At 42.4% G+C, this 25346-nt stretch overlaps 1 protein-coding gene across 2 annotated transcripts in view; it reads right to left on the reverse strand.

Annotated features, from left to right (window-relative positions):
• KIAA0930 (KIAA0930 ortholog) overlaps nucleotides 1–3304 on the reverse strand; it is a 162873-nt gene extending 159569 nt beyond the window's left edge. For both annotated transcript variants that reach the window (XM_054038260.1, XM_054038253.1), the window contains exons 1-2: nucleotides 3289–3304; nucleotides 1214–1776 (exon numbers count right to left, since the gene is read on the reverse strand). In XM_054038260.1, coding sequence (XP_053894235.1) covers nucleotides 1214–1358 — 145 coding nt within the window. In that variant the 5' untranslated portion in view covers nucleotides 1359–1776; nucleotides 3289–3304. The remainder of the gene's footprint in view (nucleotides 1–1213; nucleotides 1777–3288) is intronic.
• Between the last annotated feature and the right edge of the window lie 22042 nt (nucleotides 3305–25346).

The raw sequence follows: 25346 nt of genomic DNA on the forward strand, positions 1-25346 counted from the left end.
AAAAAGGATCAATCATTTGACAGCCATGTGATCTCAAGAACCGGAAAAAAAAAGTATATATCTGGTATGTGTTCCAAGATCTAGGAAAAAATATTCATTTTAAAAAATTAGTTTATCCATATTGTGCCTTTTGACCATTTTCCTCCAAGGGCGTTTCAGACAATAGAGTGAACTGATCTCTTTAGTTGTTAGCCTACTTAGACTAAAATTAGGCCCATTTCTGGAACAATACAATATCCCTAGAGCACACAACAGGTTCCCAATAGCAATTATGGCTGGCAGTATGTTACAAACCAACCGACTTTGATTTAGTCTCCAGGCTTTTTATGAAAAAAAGGCTCTTGCTCCCACTGCAGTCTGGAAAGCAATGGCACTCAGCTAGCTTTGTTCATCTTAAAGCTTCCATTCTTCCAAGAGATAAGAAGATAAATGCTGTTTCTCGGACTCTCTTACAGATTGCAGTGGCTTGTTTCTACAGGACGTGATTATCTCATCACTTAACCAATGCATATACAAAAACAGATACCCATTTCTTCTGATAATAGGGACTTTCGGTTTCCATTAACCACCACCCAGTGATAGAAAAAAGGGGGACTGGAGGTAGGGGAGTTCACAGACGGATCAGGTTTGTGTGGTATACTATGCCTACGGAAATCACACACTACACAACATATAGTAATTCAAACCTGTTACCTTACTGCATCACAAGGAATTACTCAATATTGGGCCATAGTAATAAGCCACCAGAAACACTCCCTCCCCCCCCCCTTAGCCTCTTTGTACCTGTAGGAAATGCTCCACCGAGCAGACCCACTGCTAACGGGGACCTACAAATATCCCGATGCTAGAGGAACAGAAGCAAGCGCTGCCCTTTCTAACCTGCCCTAGCCGTTAGCAGGAGTCCTGGCTATTATGGTTAGCGGAGGGCTTCGCATGCCGGACGAGCAGTGGGATCAGATGGGGGAGACTGAGCCCGGGGCGAGGTGCCAAACAGCCCCTGCATTCCCCGCGCCTCGCGGGTGCACTCGCTCCGGGGCGGGCGGGCTGCAGGAGGCGCCAGGCAAAGGGCTAACTTTATTCCCTCCCCCGCGGCTCGCTCTGCGGACGGGAGCTCCCCACCCACTCCCTTCCCCTGGCTCCCGGCTCGCTCTGCAGGGGGAAGATACGAGGAGGCGGCGGCAGCAGCAGCCACCCCGCACCCCCCGGGACTCACCCAGCCCGCTGATCTCCTGGCGGATGTTAATGCGGTTCCTCTCCTCCACTATCGCCCGCAGCATCTGCTGGAGCGATCGGTCCAGGTCTCCGTTCTCCTCCTCTTCTCTCTGCCCAGCCCGGCCGAAACTCTTGAGAGATGCCATGCTAGGGCCACCGCAAATGATTTCATCTCAGTCTGCCTCCGAGCTCAGACTGCAGGACTGCCCCCTCCCCGCCCCACCGCACCGAAAACACGAGCTCCTAGGCAGATAATGGGGGCGGCAAGAGACTTGCGGGGAGTAGGGGGCCGGATGCTTTTTGGTTTTGGAGACGAGAATGTTTTAAGAAAATAATAATAATCCCGATCCTGCCGTTGGCGGTGCTGCTGGTGGGGGAGGGTTATTCCCTTTGTAATGCCAAAGCTCCTTGGAAAGTTTCCGAGTCCTTATCATCCACCCACTGGAAATATCGGGTTTAACCCCGCTTCTTGCTGGAGATCGATTGCAATTTGCTCCAATTTACCTAGGAGGCACTTCCGCCTCCCATAGCCGAGGAGCTGGGGCTGCTTGCCTATGACACTTCCTGAAACAAGGAGCCAGCAGAGGCGATTTAAAGAGGCATCAGGCAATTCCCCACCAATGACCGCAAAGAGCGGATGTGTGACAAGGAGAAAGGGGGCGGGGAGGGCTGCAGGGTGGAGCTTGTTTGAAGTCATCATGACAAGCTGAGATCCTCTCCCCCCCCCCCCCCGTGTCTCTGCTTCTGCAATTAACCATATGCATGCATATAGCTATAGAAGTAAGGGTGCTGGCTCGAGGTAGTAGAGACCCCCCCCTTTGACTGCCTCTTGGCCACTAATCCATTCCTTTCAGGACTTGTTCTAACATTTCCAAAGCCAGGGCAGCTTCAAACAGTTATTTTAAAGCAAACTGGCCGTGGTTTTCTCTGCGTCTCTGTCCTGTCTGTTCAGTTTAGGCCCTGTCTACAGTTGGAAAAATCCATGAAAAGGGCTGTCAGCAAGGGGCCAGCTAAACCTGGTGTTTACCTGCAAGCTTAGCCAAGGCCCAGCTCTGTTCAGCTGCACCGGTTCACTGATAGGTTTTGAAAGGGCGCTAAACTTAGGATCCATCTAAAGCTGAATTTTCCATCATGTTTTAACAGGTTAACTAACAAGATGGCACACTCCAGTTCTTGTTATTTTGTAGTAGACTATAGAAGCCCTAACTATGGACCATGAACCCCATTGTACTAGACGTTGTACAAACATGAAACAAACAAACAAAAAAATCCCTGCCCCAAAGAAATTACAATCTAAGTATAAGACAAGACGACAGGAGCCTACAGGCACACCGATGGGGGAGTGCAAGGAAACAATAACACAAGTAGTCAGACACCGAGCAAACATGCAATACGTGTCTGTGTTCTATCTACTCTAGAATTTATAGTCTTTGTCGGTTAACATGTTAATTAGCACATGTTAAAACACAACTAAACATTCAAGTGTAGATATACATGTGGATTATACCTAAATTGTGGATATTTCAGTACCCACTTCAGGTGCCTCTGTTACTGACACCCATTCTCAGTCAGTACTTTTGCTAGTCCGGACAGGGATTACTGGCCAATTGGCAGCATTCACGGCTCTGTAAATTAATTTCCAGGCATCAGTGTGAACTAGCGAGTTTCTACTGTGCATACTCACTAGGGACTAGGAGATACCTTTCTGAACTGTGAATGTTGTAAGTTAGGCCTCAATTCTGCAAAGATTTATGCACATGTTTAACTTTCAACCTGTTAGTCGTCCCAGTGTAAATCTTTGCAGAACTAGGACTGTGTATTTCATACACTTGTAAGCTGTTCAGGCCAGGGGCTGTATTTTAATCTATGTCTGTACAGTGCCTAGAACACTGGGGTCCCATCCCAGTTGGGACCCGTAGGCACTACTGTAATACAATTTATATGGCCGTCCAATATCTTGACAGATGAAAGGAGACGCAACAAAGTCGGTCTGTCAGTGGTGCTTAGCAATGATACGATAAAAAAGCCCAATGCACAAGCAGCAAACCTTCCCACAGTGGCTACAGGTCCACGCACCAGATGGAAGTTGAAGCATACTCTGCTTTCTGGCTCATTGCGGGCCTCAGCTCTCCGTGGTGACTGTACCGGCCTTGACCCGGCTTCTCCAAACGGAACGATTGTGAGCAGGATTTTCCCAGTATTTCTTGGGGCCTTGCTTGTCCTTGTTGCTGTATGGGAGTTTTGGCCTTCCTCTGCATTGCAGGCGGTTCTAAGTTGGCCACAGAGCAAAGCCTTCGGCAGACAGTCTTGAGGCATGTGCTCTGAGTGTCCCAGCTAGCAAAGCCTGCGAACGTCCAGCACTGTGCATAGACTGTAGGCCGGTTCTCTCAACGATCTCGTTATTGGTGACCCACTAGTACCAAGTAACTCCACGGATTTTTCTAAGACAGCGGAGGTGAAAACTGTTCTATCTCTGCTCCTGCTTGCAGTACGTGACCCAGCTTTCACAGCCCTAAAGGAGGGTACTAAGGACACAAGCCTGAAAAACAAATACCTTTGTGTTCAGGGTTAGCAACTTGTTATTCCAAACACATAATTAATACAAATAAATAAATAAATAATATACTATCAAGGTCTCCTGAGACCCGGGTAGCAACAAGGAGGAGAGCACAAGGGCCCTCTGCTTCAGGTATGTGGATTAGGGAGTAAAATCCTCTCAATAGGGCAAGGTCAAGCTTCTGGAAGCCATTAAACTGGCAGCAGATGTGGTGACAACGCAGGAAAGGAAACAGAACGCCAGGTCTGTGGTAGCCGAAAAGCCCCTCTACCTCCAGGAACTTTTCCTGGGGCTTTTATTCTTTACACTTCCCTGCTTACAACGCTTCTCATTGGTACAAATCTTGCGCATAGAAAAGCCAGGCAGTATACATGCACATAAGATAACGAACCCATCTCTTGAGCGCGTGAACACCAGCTGCGAGGGTACAATCAAATCAGCCAAATAAGTTTCCCAAACACAAACGCTGGATTGAAGGTCACTCCTGCCTCGTAGCCATGGGAGCAGTTTGCCGCGCCTGTGGGCTGGCGATTCGGGAGCTATGCGTCCCTACAAGCAGATGGAGCCGGGGTGGATTAGGGGAGAGCAGCCCAGCTCAGTTAGTCCCTTTCTTCTGGGGACACCAGTGGGAAGGGACAGGACCCACTCAGGAATCCAAGAATAATTTCTCCGGGGGACAAAGCTGGCCCACTTGAAGCTAGAAACTAGCTAGCAGTAGCTGCAGCTGGTGCACCAGGCAGGAGAGCACCTAAGCTAGGACACTCCAGAACCCAGACCTTGACCCTAGTGTGGCAGTAGCCCAGCAGGGGCTTTTACTGTTGCTGGACCAGATCACTGGAACCTGGACATTATCCTCTTTGTCCAGACAGCAGAAGGATCAGGGGAGCCCAGTGCCTCTCCACCTGCCCCCAGACAAATGGATGGCAGAAATCCACCCCTTATGAATTGGCTGTGGGCTTACATTGCCAGGTGCCTGATCAGCAGTTAGCCAGATGTACGATGTGAACAGTCTTCACAGTCCTGGAGGCCCCTGACCTACAGGTGCAGAATGTTTTCACAATGACATCCATAGTTAACTGTATGGAGTGGGATCACAGCCTCAGTGCATTAGGCACCATACAGACAATCAACGAGGACTGTCCCTGGCTCCCAGAGCTCACAATATAGCTAGCTGACTAACACTCTTGAAGTTCAAATAGCCTTTTGTGAATAATTTTCTAAACAAAATTGTTGTGTCTGGTATCGAAGAATTTACTTGTGAAAACATTTGATCATTATCGCTCAGCTCAGTTCCTCATTTTCTCACTCAGTGAAGTTCTCCCAAGTGCCGAAGGTCATCACAAGGCCTATGCACCTCTCATGTCCCACTTCAGACCTACTTTAACTTAAATGAGACTTAAGGGGGTCTTAAGGCCTCATGAGAGAGCATAATTTGGACTTAAGGGGTGCATAGACTTTGGGTTGGCCCTCTGCACAGAGATGAATTTCATCCCCCCCGTGAGAGGCAGAATAAGGCAGAGGGAACTTCAGAATGGTGACGGATTATATTCTTTACCATAAAAGACATTTATTTACAAGCTCAGTTTTATGAGTCACTATTTTGTGATTCAAATAAATTAACCATAATAAACTTGCTGGACACTATTACTACATTCTACACTAGCAGAACAATTACACTCCTATATTGTATTTCCTCTTGCTTAGGTATTTGTGGGATTATCCTTCTCTACTGATCAGCTGTATGTTAAATATGGTATGATTTTGAAATCAACACTTTTTTTCTCCAGGTGAAATAACAGGTTTTCAGAGGGCAGAAGTAATTATGGGTCTAAAACAAGAGACACCCTACATAAACTGGTACAACGGCAGGACTACGGCACCCTTATGTCATTATTTCTAATAATGATTTCTAGCCCTGCAAGAACAAAGGGTTGTATTTGCATACTGGCCGCCTTCGGCCATGCTCTAGATTCTTTTTATCCAATGTTTTGCAAATGGGAAGAGTGGAAGACTGTTCTGTACTTTTAGCCTCCGGATCATTTATTTCTGGCCTTAGTAAGATGTGAAAGAAATGGTCTAGAACCTCTATGATGGGAGAAATAAGTAATGAGAGAACTTAGTCTGTGTTTATAGAATAGTCTGTTCTACTTAAAAGCATCAAGCATTTTCCCCTTTGAGTTAGTATTGAAGCAATCCTCCAGCATGACATTAGGGGCCATGTGCTACTGGACTTGCCATTGTTAGGATCAGTTATAAATCTGAGATACTAACTAATGGTTGTCATTAAAGACCCTATGACATTTTTGAAATAAAAGGGCCATCTGTCTGGTGTCCTGAGCAAATTCCGCTTTTGGTAAGTACATGCCCCTGTGGTTGCAATCTGATTTGTCAGTCTTCTTCACTTCCTCTTCACTGATGTTTAGTGACATAACAAAACATCTGAAAAGTTATTGGAATGTGTTAGGGACAGCTTCCCATTTCTGAAAGTGGAGGACGTAACCAGAGGACAGCCATTTGAGATATGCAACAAAGAGTCCTGTGGCACTTTATAGACTAACAAATGTATTAGAGCATAAGCTTTCTGAATATCCACTTCATCAGACGCATGTGAGATTTGAGATGTCATTCTGACTAACAGGGAGAAATTATTTGTGAATCTGAAAGTGGAAGGCAAAGTGGGTGAAAGTGATCATGAAATGATGGCTTCGCGATTCTCAGTAAGGGAAGGAATAAGAGTAACAGAATAAGGAAAAGAGACTTTAAAAAAAGAAGACAAACACAGACAACTAGTAGGTCAGATGGGAAGAAAAGCTAAGAGGAAAAGGAGTTTAGCAGAGCTGGCAGTTTCTCAAAGTGACAATATTAAAAGCACAACAGCAAACTATCCTGATGAGAAGGAAAGATTGAAAGAACAATAAGATGCAAATATGGCTGTACCAGGAGCTCTAATGACCTGAAAATACAAAGGAATCCTACAAAAAGTAGAAACATGGACAAATTGCTAAGGATGAGTACTAAAGAATAACATAAGCATGTAAGGACAAAATGAGAAAGTCTGAGCCACAAAATGAGTTACAAAATTCACACAAAGGCAATAAGAAGAGGTTCTATAAATACATTAGGATCAAGAGAAAGACAAAGGAACGCATAGGTCCACCATTTAGCAGGGAAGGAGAACTAATAACAGACAACTCCAAGAAGGCTGAGGTTTTTAATACTTAGAAGACTGAAGCAAAAAGTTAATTGTGACTGGCTACTTACCACAAATAATATTAACCACAAGGGGAAAGGAACACAAGCTAGAATAGGGATGAACAAGTTAAAGAATATTTAGATAAATTAGATGTATTCAAGTTGACAGGGCCTGATGAAATTCATGTTAAGGTAGTTAAGGAACTAGCTGAAGCACTCTCAGGACCTTTAGCAATTATCACTGAGAACTCATGGAGGACAAGGTTCCAGAAGACTGGAGAAAGGCAAATATAGTACCTATATTTAAAAAGAAGAGCAATGAAGGCCTAGGGAATTGTAGACCAATTAGCCTAACTTTGATACCTAGAATGATACTGGAACAAATTATTAAACAATCAGTTTTTAAGCACCTGGAGCATAATAGGATTATAAGGAACAGCCAACATGGATTTGTTGAGAACAAATCATGCCAAACCAACCTAATTTCCTTCTTTGACAGGGCTACTGGCCTAGTGATTTTAGTAAGGCTTTTGACAGTCTCACATGACATTCTCAAAACAAACTAGAGAAATGTAGTCAAGATGAAATTACTATAAAGTGGGTGCAAAACTAGTTGATAGACTGTACTGAAAAAAAAAGTAGTTACCAATGGTTCACTGTCAGTCTGGGAGAATGTATATAGTGGAGTCCCACAGGGGTCAGTCCAGGGTCCAGTACTGTTCAATATTTTCATTAATGACTTTTCATAATGGAATGGAGAGTATGCTTATAAAATTTGTGGATGACACAAAGCTAGGGGGTTGTGGGGTGGGGGGCTGCAAGCACTTTATTGGACAGGGTTAGAATTTAAAATTACCTTAGTGAATTGGAGAACTGGTCTGAAATCAACCAGATGAAATTCAATAAAGACCAGTGCAAACTACTTCACTTAAGAAGGAAAAATCTAGTGCACAACTATAGAATAGGGAATAACTGGCTAGGTGGTAGTTCTGCCGAAAAGGATCTGAGGGAGGGTTATAGTGGATCACAAACTGAAAGAATCAACAATATGATACAGTGTGGAAAAGGCTAATAACTCTGAGGTGTTGTGACCATACTCGGGGCACCCAGGACTGAGATTCACCTTGTTACCCCCTGCCTCCAGCAAGAGGGAGTCTTTCTTGTGGTAGCTGGCTGTCAGCTCCTGACACCACCAGCTCTTTCAGCCACTTAAGCACTCTCCTCTGGGCTGCACCAGCCTTAACTTTGTCTTACAGGTTAATAATAGGTGTACGCCAATCCCTGAGTCCCTTTGAATCATTCTCATGATATCCAGCCCTTGACACTGGCTACTCACAGAAATCCCAGATTCTACGCCCTACAAATGTGCAGTGAATCCCAATTTATTAGTTTTACCTTAAACCGGTGCTCCTGTATACCATGCAGCACTTGTGAGCACTTTAATAAAACAAAAGTAGGTTTATTTAAGAAAGATTAAAGATTTAACTAGAAATGAGAGAAAGTGATGGAAACAACTGGTAACAACACACAAAATGATTTAAAAAAAAATGAACCTAGGTCTACTCTTATCAATAGTTACATTTCCTATAATGTAGGCTTTCCTCGCAAAGTTCAGTCCACTGCAGAGCTTTCTGGTTTCACAAAAAACAGGATCCAGATGTTCATAAATGCACCCTGCTCCTTAAGTGGTTTCCTCAGTGAATGGATGCAGAGTGCCTTTTCCTACTTCTGTTATAATGAGACAATCTTTTGTCTTTATTCATAGCCAGAGAGTCTTTATTATAGCCTGCTATAATACTCCTTTTCACCTCCAAGTGGTTTTGATTGTTTGCAATTATCCTTGAAGGAAAACCATTGGCTGTTCTGGGATATGGCGAGGGTAGACAGTGGAAACTTGCATTACCTTGCTGGCTGACTAGGAGGAGGTATCAAGTCCCTCTTGCTTGAATGGTTCATCACTGAGACATCTTACCCTCCTGGTGACTGATTTCTACTCCAAGTCCCTAAAGCAAACTTTCAGTACAAAGACATTATTCTTTAAATATTACACATACATACATCTCACAATGATTATGAGTCTTGATAACTTACAAGCTTTCTATAGATACCTTACATGTTACTCTTTATGAATAAAATATCTGTAAGACCTGTATTTGGTGTTGTCTAACAGACCAGCCCAATACTGTATTTATAACAACTGAAGCCCTGATCTTGTAAAAGCTTATGCACCTGCTGAACTTTGAGCACATTGGTAGTCTCATTGAAGGCACTGGAACTACTCATATGCATGTACATAAATCTTTGTAGGATCAGAGGCTTCCTTTGTAGTTTGTGGAGCTCTGGCATGGTCCTTCTTAGCACGTTAAAGTACTATCAGTATTGGGCACTTCTGTTTTGCAAGTCACTTAAATGTCCCAAATTTCATTACCAACATCAATGAATTAAGTCTCACGGTACCCATGTGAGGTAGCTGACTATTATTATACCCATTTTACAGCTGGAAAGAGTGAGGCACAGAGGTCAAGCAATGTCCTCAAGATCACAGAGAAAGTTTGCCGCTGAGTCAGTAATAGAACTCTCAATCTTACTCCTGAGCCAAAATGTCTATTTCCTCTACTGGAGAGACAAGGTGGGTGAGGTAATATCTTTTATTGGATAATCTTCTGCTGGTGAAAGAGACAAGCTTCTGAGCTACACAGAATTCTTCTTCTGGTCTAGGAAAGTTACTGAGAGTGTCACAGCTAAATACAAGATCAAACACATAGTTTAGGATAATTAGTTAGCACATATTCTAAGAACATAAGAATGGCCCTACTGGGTCAGACCAAAGGTCCATCTAGCCCAGTATCCTGTCTTCCGACAGTGGCCAGTGTCAGGTGCCCCAGAGAGAATGAACAGAACAGGTAATCATCAAGTGATCCATCCCCTGTTGCTCATTCCCAGCTTCTGGCAAACAGAGGCTAGGGACACCATTCCTGTCCATCCTGGCTAATAGCCATTGATGGACCTATCCTCCATGAATTTATCTAGTTCTTTTTTGAACCCTGTTATGGTCTTGGCCTTCACAACATCCTCTGGCAAGGAGTTCCACAGGTTGATTATGTGTTGTGTGAAGAAATACTTCCTTTTATTGGTTTTAAACCCTATCAATTTCATTTGGTGACCCCTAGTTCTTGTGATATGAGAAGTAGTAAAAACACTTTCTTATCTACTTTCTCTACACCAGTCATGATTTTATAGACCTCAATCATATCTCTTCTTAGCCATCTCTTTTCCAAGCTGAAAAGTCCCAGTCTTATTAATCTTTCCTCATACGGAAGCCATTCCATACCCCTAATAACACTGCTCTACCGCCAAAATGCTTCTGAAATAAACGTAGTCAAACTTTACTAATTCTGGGGTCACTGAGAACGAAAATGATGCTTAAAATTGTTGATTGGCTCTAGTTTTCAAGATATGCTATTGGGTCAGTATATACGACCCTTGACTTGGGAATGGTGGAGGATAAGTGAGTTATAAAGGGAAGGGATCTCAATTTAAACCAGAAATGACTAAAATATATCTGGATCTATGAATAAATCTATGACTGGGTTTGGACAGTACTTGCTTTTTAGGCAAAACAATGAATGATGCAATCTGAAGCTGGTATTGCGTCATACATATGAATTGCATCATGTTATTCCTAGAAGTCATGGATGATGCAATCATAACAAAGCTTACATCACTCTGCTGAACAAATTGCCCTATATCAGCTCTAGAAATCATATAGTGCCGTGCTCTCTTATTTGTCAGTGTTTGATTTTGCAAAGGGACACATTTCTGTTTAGCCAAAGTGAGCAGAGATGCCTCGTACTTGTGTGAACAGTGCAGATAACTTCTGCTATTTTTGTGGTGAAGTGACTTCTGCATCACAAAAGCGCAGTATAACCACTATGGTTAAGAAAGCCTATCACCTTTATTTTGGCTGCAAAATTGGAGATCAGGACAAGAGGTGGGCCCAACACATATGCTGCAACACTTGTGCAACAAATCTTCGCCAGTGGTTGAACAGGAAAAGGAAATCTATGCCTTTTGCAGTGCCAATGATTTGGAGAGAGCCAACAGATCATACCAGCAATTGTTACTTCTGCATGGTGCCTCCAGTTGGGAAAGGTGTGTCAAAGAAGAACAAGTGGACTGTGCATTATCCAAACATTCCATCAGCTATATGCCCAGTACCCCACGGAGAAGGACTGCCGGTTCCTGATGCACCAGAATCATTCTCACTTGAGTCAGACGAGGAAGAAGAAGAGGATGAAACTTCTGGTCCTGAACCAGCAATGTCACAGGACCCACATTTTCTCCCATCCTCCTCCTCTGAACCACACCTCATAACACAAGGTGAACTGAATGACCTTGTCAGGGATTTGGAACTCCCCAAGAGTAAGGCAGAGCTGTTGGGCTCCAGACTACAGCAGTGGAATCTCCTGGCAGGTGATGTTAGGATTTCCATGTTCTGTGACCGTCAAAAGGATCTTGTCCCATTCTTCTTCATGGAAGGTGATCTTGTAGCCTGCAACAACATCGATGGAGTGATGGCAGCCCTTATTGTTTACGATCCAGATGAGTGGAGACTGTTCATTGATTCATCGAAGACGAGTCTTAAAGCTGTTTTACTGCATAATGGCAATGTTTTGCCATCAATTCCAGTTGGTCAGGCAGTCCATATGAAGGAAACCTATGACAACATGAAACAACTTTTGAGGTACATAAACTATGACCAACATCAGTGGCAGCTTTGTGGCGATTTGAAGGTTGTTGCTCTCTTGCTTGGTCTGCAGACTGGATACACAAAGTACTGCTGTTTTCTCTGCGAATGGGATAGTCGTGCAAGAGATTCCCACTACATCAAGAAAGATTGGCCACTCTGACAGTCATTGGAGCCTGGGAGGAAAAGTGTTCAGCATACACCACTTGTTGAATCAAGGAAGATTTTGTTACCACCCTTACACATCAAGCAGGGTCTGATGAAGAACTTTGTCAAGGCCATTGACAAAACACAAGCAGCTTCCAAGTACCTCTGTCAAAAATTTCCAAGGTTAAGTGAAGCTAAAATAAAGGAAGGTATCTTTGTTGGTCCTCAGATTCGTGAACTTCTTCGAGATGATGCATTTGACCATGCACTGCGTGGCAAGGAAAAGACGGCATGGAAAGCCTTCCAGTTAGTGGCAATAAATGTTCTCGGAAACAACAAGGCAGACAACTACAGGTTGTTGGTGGAAAACCTCCTCAAGGCATACAAAAGCCTTGGTTGCGACATGTCACTAAAGATACATTTTTTGCACTCTCATCTAGATTTTTTTCCACCGAACTGCGGAGCAGTGAGCGACGAGCACGGCGAGCGATTTCACCAGGACATTGCAACAATGGAGAAACGCTATCAGGGCAAATGGAGCCCATCAATGCTTGCAGACTATTGCTGGACAGTGACAAGAGATGCTCCACTTAATGAATACAAGAGACAAGCCAAGAAGCGCCGAGTAGACACTGAATAGGACTAAACTATGTACATAATAGTTTTTTGCCTTTTGTTTCATAATAAATTTTATTTATATAACCCTTTTGCTGATTTTTAAAGTGTTACATAAACAGGACAGGTGAAGTATTATCATGTAAAGCAACCATAAACACATGAAAAGACCTAGGTTTACAATTTCTGATTATATAGACATAAAATGTAAAAATTAAATATCTTAGAAACAGTAGCCAATCAGTTGTTTTAATTGTCATATTTGAATTCAGCACACCAAAATACATAATAAATAGCATATTTTATCTCTGAAGCAGACGACTTCTCAAAAATTGTAGACCAGTGTAATTTTTGTTGCCCTTTTCTGAACCTTTTCCAATTCAATAGATCTTTTTTGAGATGGGACGACCACATCTGCACACAGTATTCAAGATGTGGGCATATCATGGATTTATATAGAGGCAACATGATATTTTCTGTCCTATTATCTATCCCTTTCTTAATTACTCCCAGCATTCTGTTAGCTTTTTTGACTGCCGCTGCACATTGAGAGGATGTTTTCAGAGAACTATCCACAATGACTCCAAGATCTCTTTCTTGAGTGGTAACAGCTAATTTAGACCCCATCATTTTACAAGTATAGTTGGGATTACGCTTTCAAATGTGCATTACTTTGCGTTTATCAACATTAAATTTCATGTATCAGAGGGGTAGCCATGTTAGTCTGAATCTGTAAAAAGCAACAGAGGGTCCTGTGGCACCTTTGAGACTAACAGAAGTACTGGGAGCATAAGCTTTCGTGGGTAAGAACCTCACTTCTTCATCTGAAGAAGTGAGGTTCTTACCCACAGGTGCCACAGGACCCTCTGTTGCTTTTTATTAAATTTCATCTGCCATTTTGTTGCCCAGTCACCCAGTTTTGAGAGATCCTTTTGTAGCTCTTTGCAGTCTGCCTGGTCTTAACTATCTTTAGTAATTTTGTATCATCTGCAAATTTTGCCACCTCACTGTTTACCCCTTTTTCCAGATCATTTATGAATATGTTGAATAGGACTGGTCCCAGAACAGACCCCTGGGGGACACCAATATTTACCTCTCTCCATTCTGAAAATTGACCATTTATACCTACCCTTTGTTTACTATCTTTTAACCAGTTACCAATCCATGACAGCACCTTCCCTCTTATCCTGTGTCACTTTGCATAAGAGCCTTTGGTGAGGGACCTTGTCAAAGGCTTTCTGAAAATCTAAGTACACTATATCCACTCAGAGTTCTTGGGTGAATACCATCTGGTCTTGGTGACTTATTGCTGTTTAATTTATCAATTTGTTCCAAAACATCCTCTAATGATACCTCAATCTGGGACAGTTCCTCAGATCTGTCACCTAAAAAGAATGGCTCAGGTTTGGGAATCTCCCTCATATCCTCAGCCATGCAAAGACTGAAGACTGATGCAAAGAATTCATTTAGCTTCTCTGCAATGGCCTTATCGTCCTTGAGTGCTCCTTTAGCACCTCGATCGTCCAGTGACCCCACTGGTTCTTTAGCAGGCTTCCTGCTTCTGATGTACTTACAAAAAAATTTGCTATTACTTTTTGAATCTTTGGCTAACTGCTCCTCAAATTCTTTTTTGGCCTTCCTAATTGTATTTTTACACTTCATTTGCCAGTGTTTATGCTCCTTTCTATTTTCCTCACTAGAATTTAACTTCCACTTTTTAAAGGATGCCTTTTTGCCTCTCATTGCTTCTTCTACTTTGCTGTTTAGCCAGGATGGCTCTTTTTTGGTTCTCTTACTATGTTTTTTAATTTGGGATATACATTTAAGTTGCCTCTATTATGGTGTCTTTAAAAAGTTTCCACGCAGCTTGCAGAAATTTCACTTTTCGCACTGTACCCTTTAATTTCTGTTTAACTAACCTCCTCATTTTTGTGTAGTTCCCCTTTCTGAAATTAAATGCCGCTGTGGGTTTTTTCCTGCCATAGGGATATTAAATTTAATTATATTATGGTTACTATTACCAAGCGGTGCAGCTATATTCACCTCTTAGACCAGATCCTATGCTTCACTTAGGACTAAATCAAGAATTGCCTCTCCTCTGGTGGGTTCCAGGACCAGCTGCTCCAAGAAGCAGTCATTTAAGATGTCAAGAAACTTTATCTCTGCATCTGGTCCTGAAGTGACACGTATCCAGTCAATATGGGGATAATTGAAATCCCCCATTATTAATTATTATTATTATTATTATTGAGTTTTTTCTTTTAATAGCCTCTCTAATCTCCCTGAACATTTCACAGTCATTATCACCATCCTGGTCAGGTGGTTGGTAATATATCCCTTCTGCTATATTCTTATTATTAGAGCATAGAATTTCTATCCATAGAGATTCTATGGTACAGTGTGATTCATTTATGATTTTTACTTCATTTGATTCTATGCTTTCTTTAGCATATAATGCCACTCCCCCACCAGCACAACCTGTTCTGTCCTCCTGATATATTTTGTACCCTGGTATTACTGTATCCCATTGATTATCCTCATTCCACCAAGTTTCTGTGATGCCTATCATATCAATATCCACATTTAATACAAGGCACTCTAGTTCATCCATTTTATTATTTAGACTTCTAGCATTGGTATATAAGCAGTTTAAAAACTTGTCTCCTTTTAGCTGTCTGCCATTACACAATGTAATTGAATGGGACTCTTTTATTTGACTGTTTCTGATCAGACCCTGCCTGTATTTTATCATTTTCCATCCTCTCATCCTCACTAGGACATAGAGATTCTCTATTAATAGATCCTCCCCTAAGGGATGTCCAAACCATGTGTTCTTCCGCACCTGTCAGCTTTCCCCCAGCCCTTAACATTAAAAAGGTTGTAGAGGAGTTTTTAAACTAAGCGCCAGCAATCTGGTTCCATTTTGGTTTAGGTGGAGCCCATCCTTCCTGTATAGGCTCCCCCTTTCCCAAAAGTTTCCCTAGTTCCTAATAAATCTAAACCCCTCCTCCCTATACCATCATCTCATCCATGTATGAGAACTCTGCAGTTCTGCCTGTGTAACTGGCCCTGCGCATGGAACTGGGAACATCTCAGAGAATTCTACCATGGAGGTCCTGGACTTCAGTCTCTTACCTACCAGCCTAAATTTGGCTTCCAGGATATCTCTACTATCCTTCCCTATATCACTGGTACCTACATGTACCATGACCACCGGCTCCTCCCCAGCACTACACACAAGTCTATCTAGATGTCTCAAGAGATCCGCAACCTTCGCACCAGGCAGGCAAGTCACCATGCGGTTCTCCCGGTCATTGCAAATCCAGCTAGGTTTCTAATGATCGAATCGCCCATTACTAACACCTGGCTCTTTCTAATAGCTGGAGTTCCCTCCCCTGGAGAGGTATCCCTCAGTGCGAGAGGATACCACAACATCATCTGGAAGGAGGGTCCCAACTATGGGATTGTTTCCCTCTGCTCCAGTTAGATGCTCTCCTTCCCTGGGACTTTCATCCTCCCCAACAGCACAGAAGCTGTCAAACCGGGGGCAGGACCATTCTACTGTGTCCTGTCTATGTACTTCTCTGTCTCCCTCAGCTCCTCCAGTTCAGCCACTCTGGTCTCCAAAGCCCATACACGATCTATGAGGGCCAGGAGCTCCTTGCACCCAATGCACGCATTCGCCCATGCTGCATTGGGTGCAATAAACTGGGTAGCCCCCACTCTGTTGACCCATTAACACCCCTGTAGTCAGAGGATAAAAAGGCGAGATTGCTGTAATAAGCCATAAATCCACTGTCTTTATTAAGGGCATGTCTTCACTAGCAGCGCTTTAGCATGGCTTTGTAGTTACGGCACCAGCACTGGGAGAGAGCTCTCCCAGTGCTATAAAAACCCCACTTCCACAAGGGGAGTAGTTTTTTCACACCCCTGAGCGAGAAAGTTGCAGCACTGTAAAGTGCCAGTATAGACAAGGCCTAAGACCATGATTTTTAGTGTCTAGTAAAGTTATGAATTTAAGCTCCCAGGTTTGTCTTTTGAAAGTGTTGTGCAGGTTTCCTTGGAGGATGTGGTCAGATATAGGAGTGATCGCTTTGTGAAAAATGTTCACCAAGGTGATATGGTCTTTGTCTTTTATCATTTTTCTGTATGAGTTAATTCGAGAGCATAGTGATTATCTGATTTCATCCACAGTGTTATTGGGGAATTTAGTGCACTGAATGAGGTACACCACATGTTGTGATAAGCATGTGTTGGACCCAGGAATCTTGAAAGAGGTGGTGATCATTGTAGCAGTAGAGATATGTCTGCAGGTTTTGCATCTGTTTTTCTGGCAGAGTCTGGTGCTGCTTTGAATTGGTGTGTCCTGGTCTGTGGGGTGCTTGCTTCTGATGATTATTTTGGAGAGGATGGGGGGGTTGTTTGAAGAGGAGTTCAGGAAAGATTTCTTTCAGGATGGGGTCCCCATTGAGTATGAGTTGTAGTTGTTTGATGACACCCCATATGGATTCCAGTGTTGGGTGGTAGGTGACAACTAGAGGTGTGTGGTTTGAGGGGGTTTTATTTCTGTATTGAAGCAGGATCTCTTGTGGATACTTGGGTGGCCCATTCTGTGATGCAATCTACTTCTCTGGTGGAGTGTCCTTGTTTGGCGAAGGTGGTTTTGAGTGAGGTAAGGAGTATATCCTGGACTTTCTCCTTGGAGCATATTCTGTGGTATCTCAGATAACATATTTCTTGGTGTGTTTGGGGTGGTTACTGGATCTATGAAGGTAGGTGTGGTGATCTGTGGGTTTCTTGTATCTAGTTGTCTGTACGGTTCCATTGTTGACATTCATTGTGATGTCCATTGTTGAGTCCAGGAAGTTGCTGCTAGTGTGGGAGTGGCCCAGAGAGAATTTAATGGATGCATGGTAATTGTTGAAGTTGTGGTGGAAATCTTTGAGGGAATTAAAGCCATCTGGTCAGAGGATGAAAAATAGCATCAATGTATCTCAGGCATCTCATTAGTTTTGTGGTGCATTTGTCCAGAAATTGTTCTTCAAGGTGGACCACGAAATGGTTGGCATATTGGGGAGCCATCCTAGTACACATGGCTGTTCCCCTGGTTTGGACAAAGTTTGTTGTTGAATGTAAAATTGTTATGGGTGAGGATGAAATGGATAAGTTTGGCAATGTGTTTGGGGTGGAGAGCTGAGGGTTGTCTGTTGTCTTGCAAATATTTGAGGCAGGCAGCTATGCCATCATCGTGAGGGATGTTGTTGCATAGGGAGGTGACATCCATGGTGGCAAGGATAGTGTACTAAGGGAGGTTGTTAATGTTGCAGAGTTTGTGGAGGAAGTTGGTTGTGTCCTGGAGGAAGGTGGCCCTTTGTGTGGTGAGTGGTTTGAGGATGATTTCTATGAATTCTAATATTTCTTCAGTAACAGTGCCGTGGTCAGATATGAGGAATCTGCCTGGGTTCCCATGTTTGTGTATCTTGGGAAGCAGGTAGAAGGTCCCTGGGGTGGGTTTATAGGAGATGAGGTTGTAGAGTTTCTCTTGGAGTGGTTTGTGGAAGGATTTGATAATATCCTGGTATTCCTGGGAAACTGTGGTATAAGGTTTTCTTTGAGTTCTTTATAATAAGTGGTGTCAGAGTCTCGTCGGTTGGTATCATTAATGGAGTTATCATGGTTGAGGACTACGATGGCGCCCCCTACTGTTGTCTGCTGCTTTCCATTCCATGCACGGCTGTGTGTCAGTGGGGAAGTGATCTTTGTGGTGTGTTTAAATACCAAACTTAAGTCTGCAGTCTTTTCTCAAGCAACATTCCCATTTATCTCGTGTAGTTTTTTACTGCAAATTTTGCCCCAGGGATTAGAAAAATATCTGGAATCCTTCAGGATGAAAGGCAATGTGAAATTATAGGATGGGATATTTAAAAGTGCTCAGAACTGGTTTACTTCTACACTCATTGACTTCAGAATTAGGCCAGCAAAAAGAGTTTGCAAAATCCCACCTGCAAAGATTTCAACTTCTGATTTCACAATAATCAATTTTTTCCACTAAACCTAAGAACTAAAAGGAATATTTTCATTTGTATCACTGCTACATTAGGGAGAATGAGCAATTTTTAAGGTATACAAAACCCTCCTGCTTCACAGAATCTGATGGGCAATTTGTTGAACAATTTTCTAATAAGGGCCTTCTTGCACTTACATCTAAAGTAGCTGGCCCTGGCCACTGAGACAGGACATTTAGGCTAGGAGCATAATGTAGTAAAATCTTATTCTGTGGACAGATTAATGATAGAAAGGTGGGGGAGGTATCCTTCTACTTGTAAACATCTACAGAATCATAATTTCAATGGTGCCACAGAGGGTGCCATGGCAGGGAGACTCACTGCCTGCTGGCCCCCAGGTCCCGGTACTCCAATTGGTGGAAATTTTGAGAATATAGTGTTGTTGGGTAACATTCAAAAGCCCTTTTCCCCGTGAACACAATGGTACCAAACATGACAAACCTAGAACTATGTAGCTATATAGTCAAGAAAAGGTTTAAAACTCAATCTTTTCTTGATTATACTTTAACACAGGCCTGGCAAACATGCAGCCCTCACAGAGTAAAATTGTGGTCCTTGACTGACAGTGCCATGCTATCGGTGAATGCTCAGAATATGATACCGGGTTTATTTTTTTAATGTTACAGATTACTATCAATGAAATGAGTCCTTCAAGTTGATGTGCCATCACTGGCAAAAAAAAGAAGTAGTTCAGCGAGACTGATTATCAGCTCTGTTTGTGATGCCAAAAGAGTTGTAATGAGACAGTGGTTAAGATGTCAGTTTCCAGCTAGAAATTACTGGAATCCATCTGCAAACAGTAGGCACATAGTTACATAACAATTAATTACAATTCCAAAATTATTTATTACAAATATATTGTCTTTACTTTGGTCTTGATCATTTTTAGGCATCAAAGAGGAGACTAAGAGTACTGACAAGTAGCTGAATCTTTGGAGACCACCCCCCCCCCCCCCTGGAGGAGCTGGTTAAACACAAGGCTCAGCGGCACCTTATATGCTACAAGAAGTGCACCTATAAACTGAATTTGGCAAGGTTGGAGAAAAAGTACATCAAGCATCAGGAAAAAGTTAAAAATGCTGGCACAAGTGCCAGTATGGGTGAGTCTTTGCTGCTCTTTATTCATTTTGTCAGGACCGCTAATTGGAATTTGCACCTTGCAGCACTGGAAGACTTCATTAAATACTTTCTTGTTTTAGAATCAACCAAGTATTCTGTGATGATTGCCTTGTACCTCACTGAAAAAAAAAAAGAGATGTAGACAAGTCTGACCCTGACATATCGGAGGAATTTAAAAAGGAAAGTGGGTTCTTAGAAAGTCACTAGTTCCCTTCCAGGGCAGCAGGGAAAGGATCTGGCAGGGGGAGGCAGCGGGAAAAGGTTCTGGCAGCTTCCCGCTGCCGGAGCCTTTCACTGTGAAGCATATCTACACACTACGTGTGGACACAGCCTGCTTGCAACACATACACTGCACACCATTGGTGGTGGCCTATAAGTTAAGTGTAACCCAAGACTGTATCTTTGCTAGCAAACGTCATATCCATAGTTCCCCACTGGCGTTGCTCCAGCAGTGGTAGCAAAGGAAGCTGTAGCGTAGACAGGAGGTTTTAACACCATTTCATTTAACCCTAAAATGTAATGTAGATAGGGCTCAAATGTTTTTAACCACTGTGTCATTAGAGTAAAATTTTCAAAAGTGCCCATGAGTATGTCTCCACAGCATTTTGGACCAAGCAGGAGCAAGCCTCCCAGCCTTGGTTGACAGATTTAGGGTAAAGGGGCTTGCGCTAGCACTCTAAAAATAGCTTTATAGACACTGCTTAGAAGTTGCAGTTTGGGCTGGAGATTTCACTCTGAAGCCCGGGTGTCCACTCGATCCAAAATGCTGTATAGACACACCCTAAACAACCTAGAATCCTAAATCCCAATTTCCAAAGTGACTTACGCACGTAGGAGTCTAAATCTCACTGAAAGTCAATGGGACTTTGACTCCTAAGTCATTTAAGCGCTTTCGAAAATTTTACCCCTAACCCGATAGCTTTGACAAGCTAGCTCTTGTGACCTGTCACTCCATATTCTTTATGAAAATATGCTTATGATATGCATATGACATAACTGAGATGTACTTTATGCAAGATGGGTCTTGTAAGTTATCATTGGAAAGGTTATTATTTACTGAATGTGATTATCCAATTTGTATGCCTGTATCATTTCTGTATCTGAAGTTAGAAATATTGACTATGTATCTGTATTTCAACTATACTGCTTTGGGTGACGTCCACTGCTAAAACTTCAGGTACAACAATGGAAAAGCCAGACAGGGCGTATGGCCCATCAGCGAGGACAATGGACTGTGAAAAGGCTTGGCCTTCCTGTGGACACTCCATACTGCCACTGACTCATGGACACTGTGATATTAGAGTCAGGTGGTCTTGTCACCTGATACTACACATTACCTGGGACTTCTTGTAACTTTCCCCTGGAAGGGAAGGGGGGGGGGGTCAAGTTTGGGAAACAAAGGATTCCCAAATCCTATGTAAATCTTATTTAAGGGTGGTGAGGAAGGCAATGGGGACTGTTTCTCTCCATGGCCTGCCTGCCCAAGAAGAAAGACTGCTAAAGCCATCTGAAGGGAAGGCAGGGTGGGAGTCCAGACTGAGATAGGGGTCCAGTCTGAAAGAAAATATAACTGGAACTCTGAACCACAGAAACTTTGCAAGCTGCCAAAAATAACATTTAGGGTAAGAAATAACCTGTTTCTTAAGTATATTGAGCTTAGCTTGCATACTTTGTTTTCTTTGCTCAGTAATCTCCTTTGTTCTGTTATCTCTTATATTCATTTAAAATTCACCTTTTGTAGTTAATACAATTTGTTTTGTTTATTATTAAACCCACTTTCTGTAATTTCTAACTGTAGGGGGCAAGAAGTTGTGCACATCTCTCTTCACATTGTGGCAGATCTCAGCTCAGGTATTCTGTCCTTCCAACATACATAGCATTGCCACTGATGGTGATAATTCGGGCTAGTCCAAAAAAATTGGCATTTGGGAAAAAGTAATCAAGAAAATGTGGTGTGAAATTTTCACAAGTTTTTCCCCTCCATTTTTGACCAACTACTGAGCCATGTTTTAAATTTCAAATTTCAGGGGGGAAATTGCAACATTTTTTGTCTCCACCCACCAACCAGTTCTAATAATACTTTGAGCTCGCATAGTGCTTTTCGTTTGAATTGTTTCTATATTTATAGGCTTTTCTATGATAATCACCATAGATTTTCAGCACCTTGTATACATTGATGAATTTATCTTCAAAAGACCCCCAACATTGGAGATAATAAATCTGCCCTGTTTATAAATTGAGGAAACTGAGGAACGGAAGAATGAAATGATTTGCCCAAAGTCACACAGGAAGTCCATAGCAGGGCACGGAACAGAATCCAGGGATGAAATCCTGATCCTGTTGAAGTTCATGGTAGTTTTACCACTTCCTTCAATGGTGCCAGGATTTCACCCCAGTCCACATGCAGTGTCTTAACCACAAAACACTCTTCTTCCATAAGCAGAAGAGAATCTCTTATCTAGCTTAGAACTTTATGGCCCTCATCACTACAGTATTTGAGCACCTTCAAGAAGAACTTCAAAGTATTTTACAAAGGCAGTGAAATACCATTATCTGATGTCAATGAGCGCTCTGCTCATATAAGGAGAGCAGAATATCTGAGTAGAAATCACCCACATGACTTACAGCAGGGCTGCCCAAAATTCATTGCACCGCGACCTCCTTCTGACAACAAAAATTACTACACAACCCCAGGGGGGAGGGAGCTGAAGCCTGAGTCCGCCTGAGCCCACCACCCTGGGCAGGGGGCGCAAAGCCGAAGCCCGAGGGCTTCAGCCCCAGGCAGGGGGCCTTGTAACCTGAGTCCTGCTGCCCAGAGCTGAAGCCAAAGTCTTAGCCCCGCCACCCAGGGCTGAAGCCCTCCGGCTTGGGTCTTGGTCTTCGGCCCTGGACCCCAGCAAGTCTAAGCCAACCCTGGGGACCCCATTAAAACAGGGTCATGACCCACTTTGGGGTCCTGACCCACAGTTTGAGAACTGCTGACTTAGAGAAGAATTTTGCCCTGAGGATAGGATGGAAGGAATAACTAGCTAGATTTTATCACATGTAATTGAATCATTCCGGATGTTTACTTGAGTAAATATGAGTATGTGAAAGGAGACCATATTGTATTAAATGGTTTCTCTTCCCAAAGCTGCTGCTAAAATCACTTATTAATGCAGCCCAATCTATAAAAGGAAATCTGCATCTGCGGAATATTAATTCCTCTGTTCTCAGAGCTCATAACTCAGATTGTCTCTCTCACTTTTCTCTGTGTTAATAAAATTATAGATGACTTTATAGTCGTAATTTCAATGCAATGAAAATAAATTCCTTGTCCTACACGGTATATATGGGAATATATACATACATGTGCAAAAAATCAAAAAGTATTTTTAAATAGTTAAGATTAAGCATGTGATTCAGTGGCATCCAGATTAAACCCAAAACCAATATTATACTTTCATTTCAAAAAAATTCAACCTTGTTTCAAAAAAAAGCCACATTAGGATGTCTGAAAATGAAGAATTAAAGGATCCAGTCAGTTTCCCTCTGACATGTAATCCTTCATCACTCAGCATCTCCCTCCTGACTTATCCCCAACCCAACCATCTCTCTCCCCTAAAATTTGCAGATATACACAAAACTCAAAACAACACATTACAAAGAGCTTATAAAATCCCATTTCCTATTCAATAGATCCTTTCCAATAAGATCATCCTAATTTATTATTTTGATCTTTGTGTGTATTTTTGCAAGCTTTAACACACATCTCTTTCCTAAAGAATGGTTTATGTCCCTTATATTTTTTATTAAATCCTGTCTTATCTGTACATGATTTTACCTTTCATATAAATGTGTCATCTTTTTCTGAACTCAGCTAAGTTCCTGTCCTCAGTAATATCTGCAATAGAATGTTGCATGGGTTAACTGACCTTGCCCTTGCTGTGGACTGAAAACCAATCTCCATACCAACAAAAGTAGACCTTTACAAGCCTTCAACACCACTGAGTTGGTGTAGCATTATGGTGGATCAATTTATTTCTGCCAGATGTCACAAAGTCACAATATGCATCCGAAGAAGTGGGCTGTAGTCCACGAAAGCTTATGCTCTAATAAATTTGTTAGTCTCTAAGGTGCCACAAGTACTCCTGTTCTTCTTTTTGCGGATACAGACTAACACGGCTGTTACTCTGAAAAAAGTCACAATAGACACTTCTCACAAAAATCCATCTCAGATGAATCCTGCAATGCTCAATACTCTCACCCTTCCTCTAAAATATATGCAAGTCCACTAAAAGAGTCTGTAAGACACCACAGACTCTAATGTCACCAGTATACAGAGAACACTCGATTATTGCAGCCTTTACCATCCTCAAGATGTCCCAAAGCCTGAAATAAATAAATGAGCAGACTTGGAGCACAGTTGGTACAAACTCAGACAGTTAAGAAATTATAAGGTAAAGAGAGGTAAACACTTAAGGAAATTTGTAACACACAGACACCATCAACCACTGGTGGCATGCAGCTCTGATTATCAAGATAATGCACAGCCTTGGGGTTATGCTCTATTCATCACTACTATGGACAGCAACATTAGCAAGGACTGACTTCCTGCCAGTTAGGCAAGCCAGGACACTACATCATTTCCTCTCAGATGAGTACCTCGCCCCTTATCAGAGAGGTAGCTGTGTTAGTCTGGATCTGTAAAAAGCGACAAAGAGTCCTGTGGCACCTTATAAACTAACAGACATTTTGGAGCATAAGCTTTCATGGGTGAATACCCACTTCGTCAGATGCATACCTAGCCACTGTGAGCCATACTTTCACCAACTTAAATTTAAGCATGCAACTCACTGTACTTGAAGCTATAACTCCTGGCAAACCATAGCAGCCCCCTCGTAAGCAGTAAAGGTCTTCTTGGGCACATGACATTACTACTTCACAAACTTCACTGCTTCCCCATTCATTTCCAATTAACAACCAAAGTCTTTGTCCTAATGCAAAGCTAATGGAACAGGCTGAGACCTCTTGTATTAATATGCAACATGTGGGCCCAAAGAGTCAAAGGTGTTAACATAACCCAATCCCTGTCCAACATTAAACAGTTTTAAACAAGGATCTGGGTTTGATATACAGAGACCTCAACCTGCTTAGTACCATGGCAAACACACCATTAAAATCCTTTTAACCTTTGATTAAAGATACACAAAAGAAGGAAAAACAGGGAAAGCATTTGGAACGTAACATATTGAGTAAGGCTTCATTTTAACAACATCACTTGTTCCCTTTACCTTTAGCTGGAGACAGTTTTTAGAATGAAATCCTCCCCCCCTTGTCTGATAGTCTCTTAGATGGCATTAAAGATCACAACAACTGTCTTTTGCAAGGAAAAGAGGAGAAGTTAGTTGATATGAAAGATGGCGATGCTCTTGCTCTTCCAGCCAATCATGTCTCCAAAGTCTCTTTCTTTAAGAACCCAAAAATGGAGTGATGTGTGGAACAACCCATCCCCTCATTATTTTGTCCACCAATTAGGCCTCGTATCTGACATACCAATTTTGGTTCACTGATTTCCAGTTCTCTACTCCTCTTGTTTACCAGGCATGATCTTAACACAGTCCTTGAATTATATCAGTAAGTCTTTTTGTTTGTACTAATTCAATATTTCTCTCCTTTGTACTTTTCCCATCAATTTTGACTGCTATAGGTA

This window comes from Malaclemys terrapin, chromosome 1 (assembly GCF_027887155.1).
Source record: "Malaclemys terrapin pileata isolate rMalTer1 chromosome 1, rMalTer1.hap1, whole genome shotgun sequence".
Lineage (NCBI taxonomy): Eukaryota > Metazoa > Chordata > Testudines > Emydidae > Malaclemys > Malaclemys terrapin.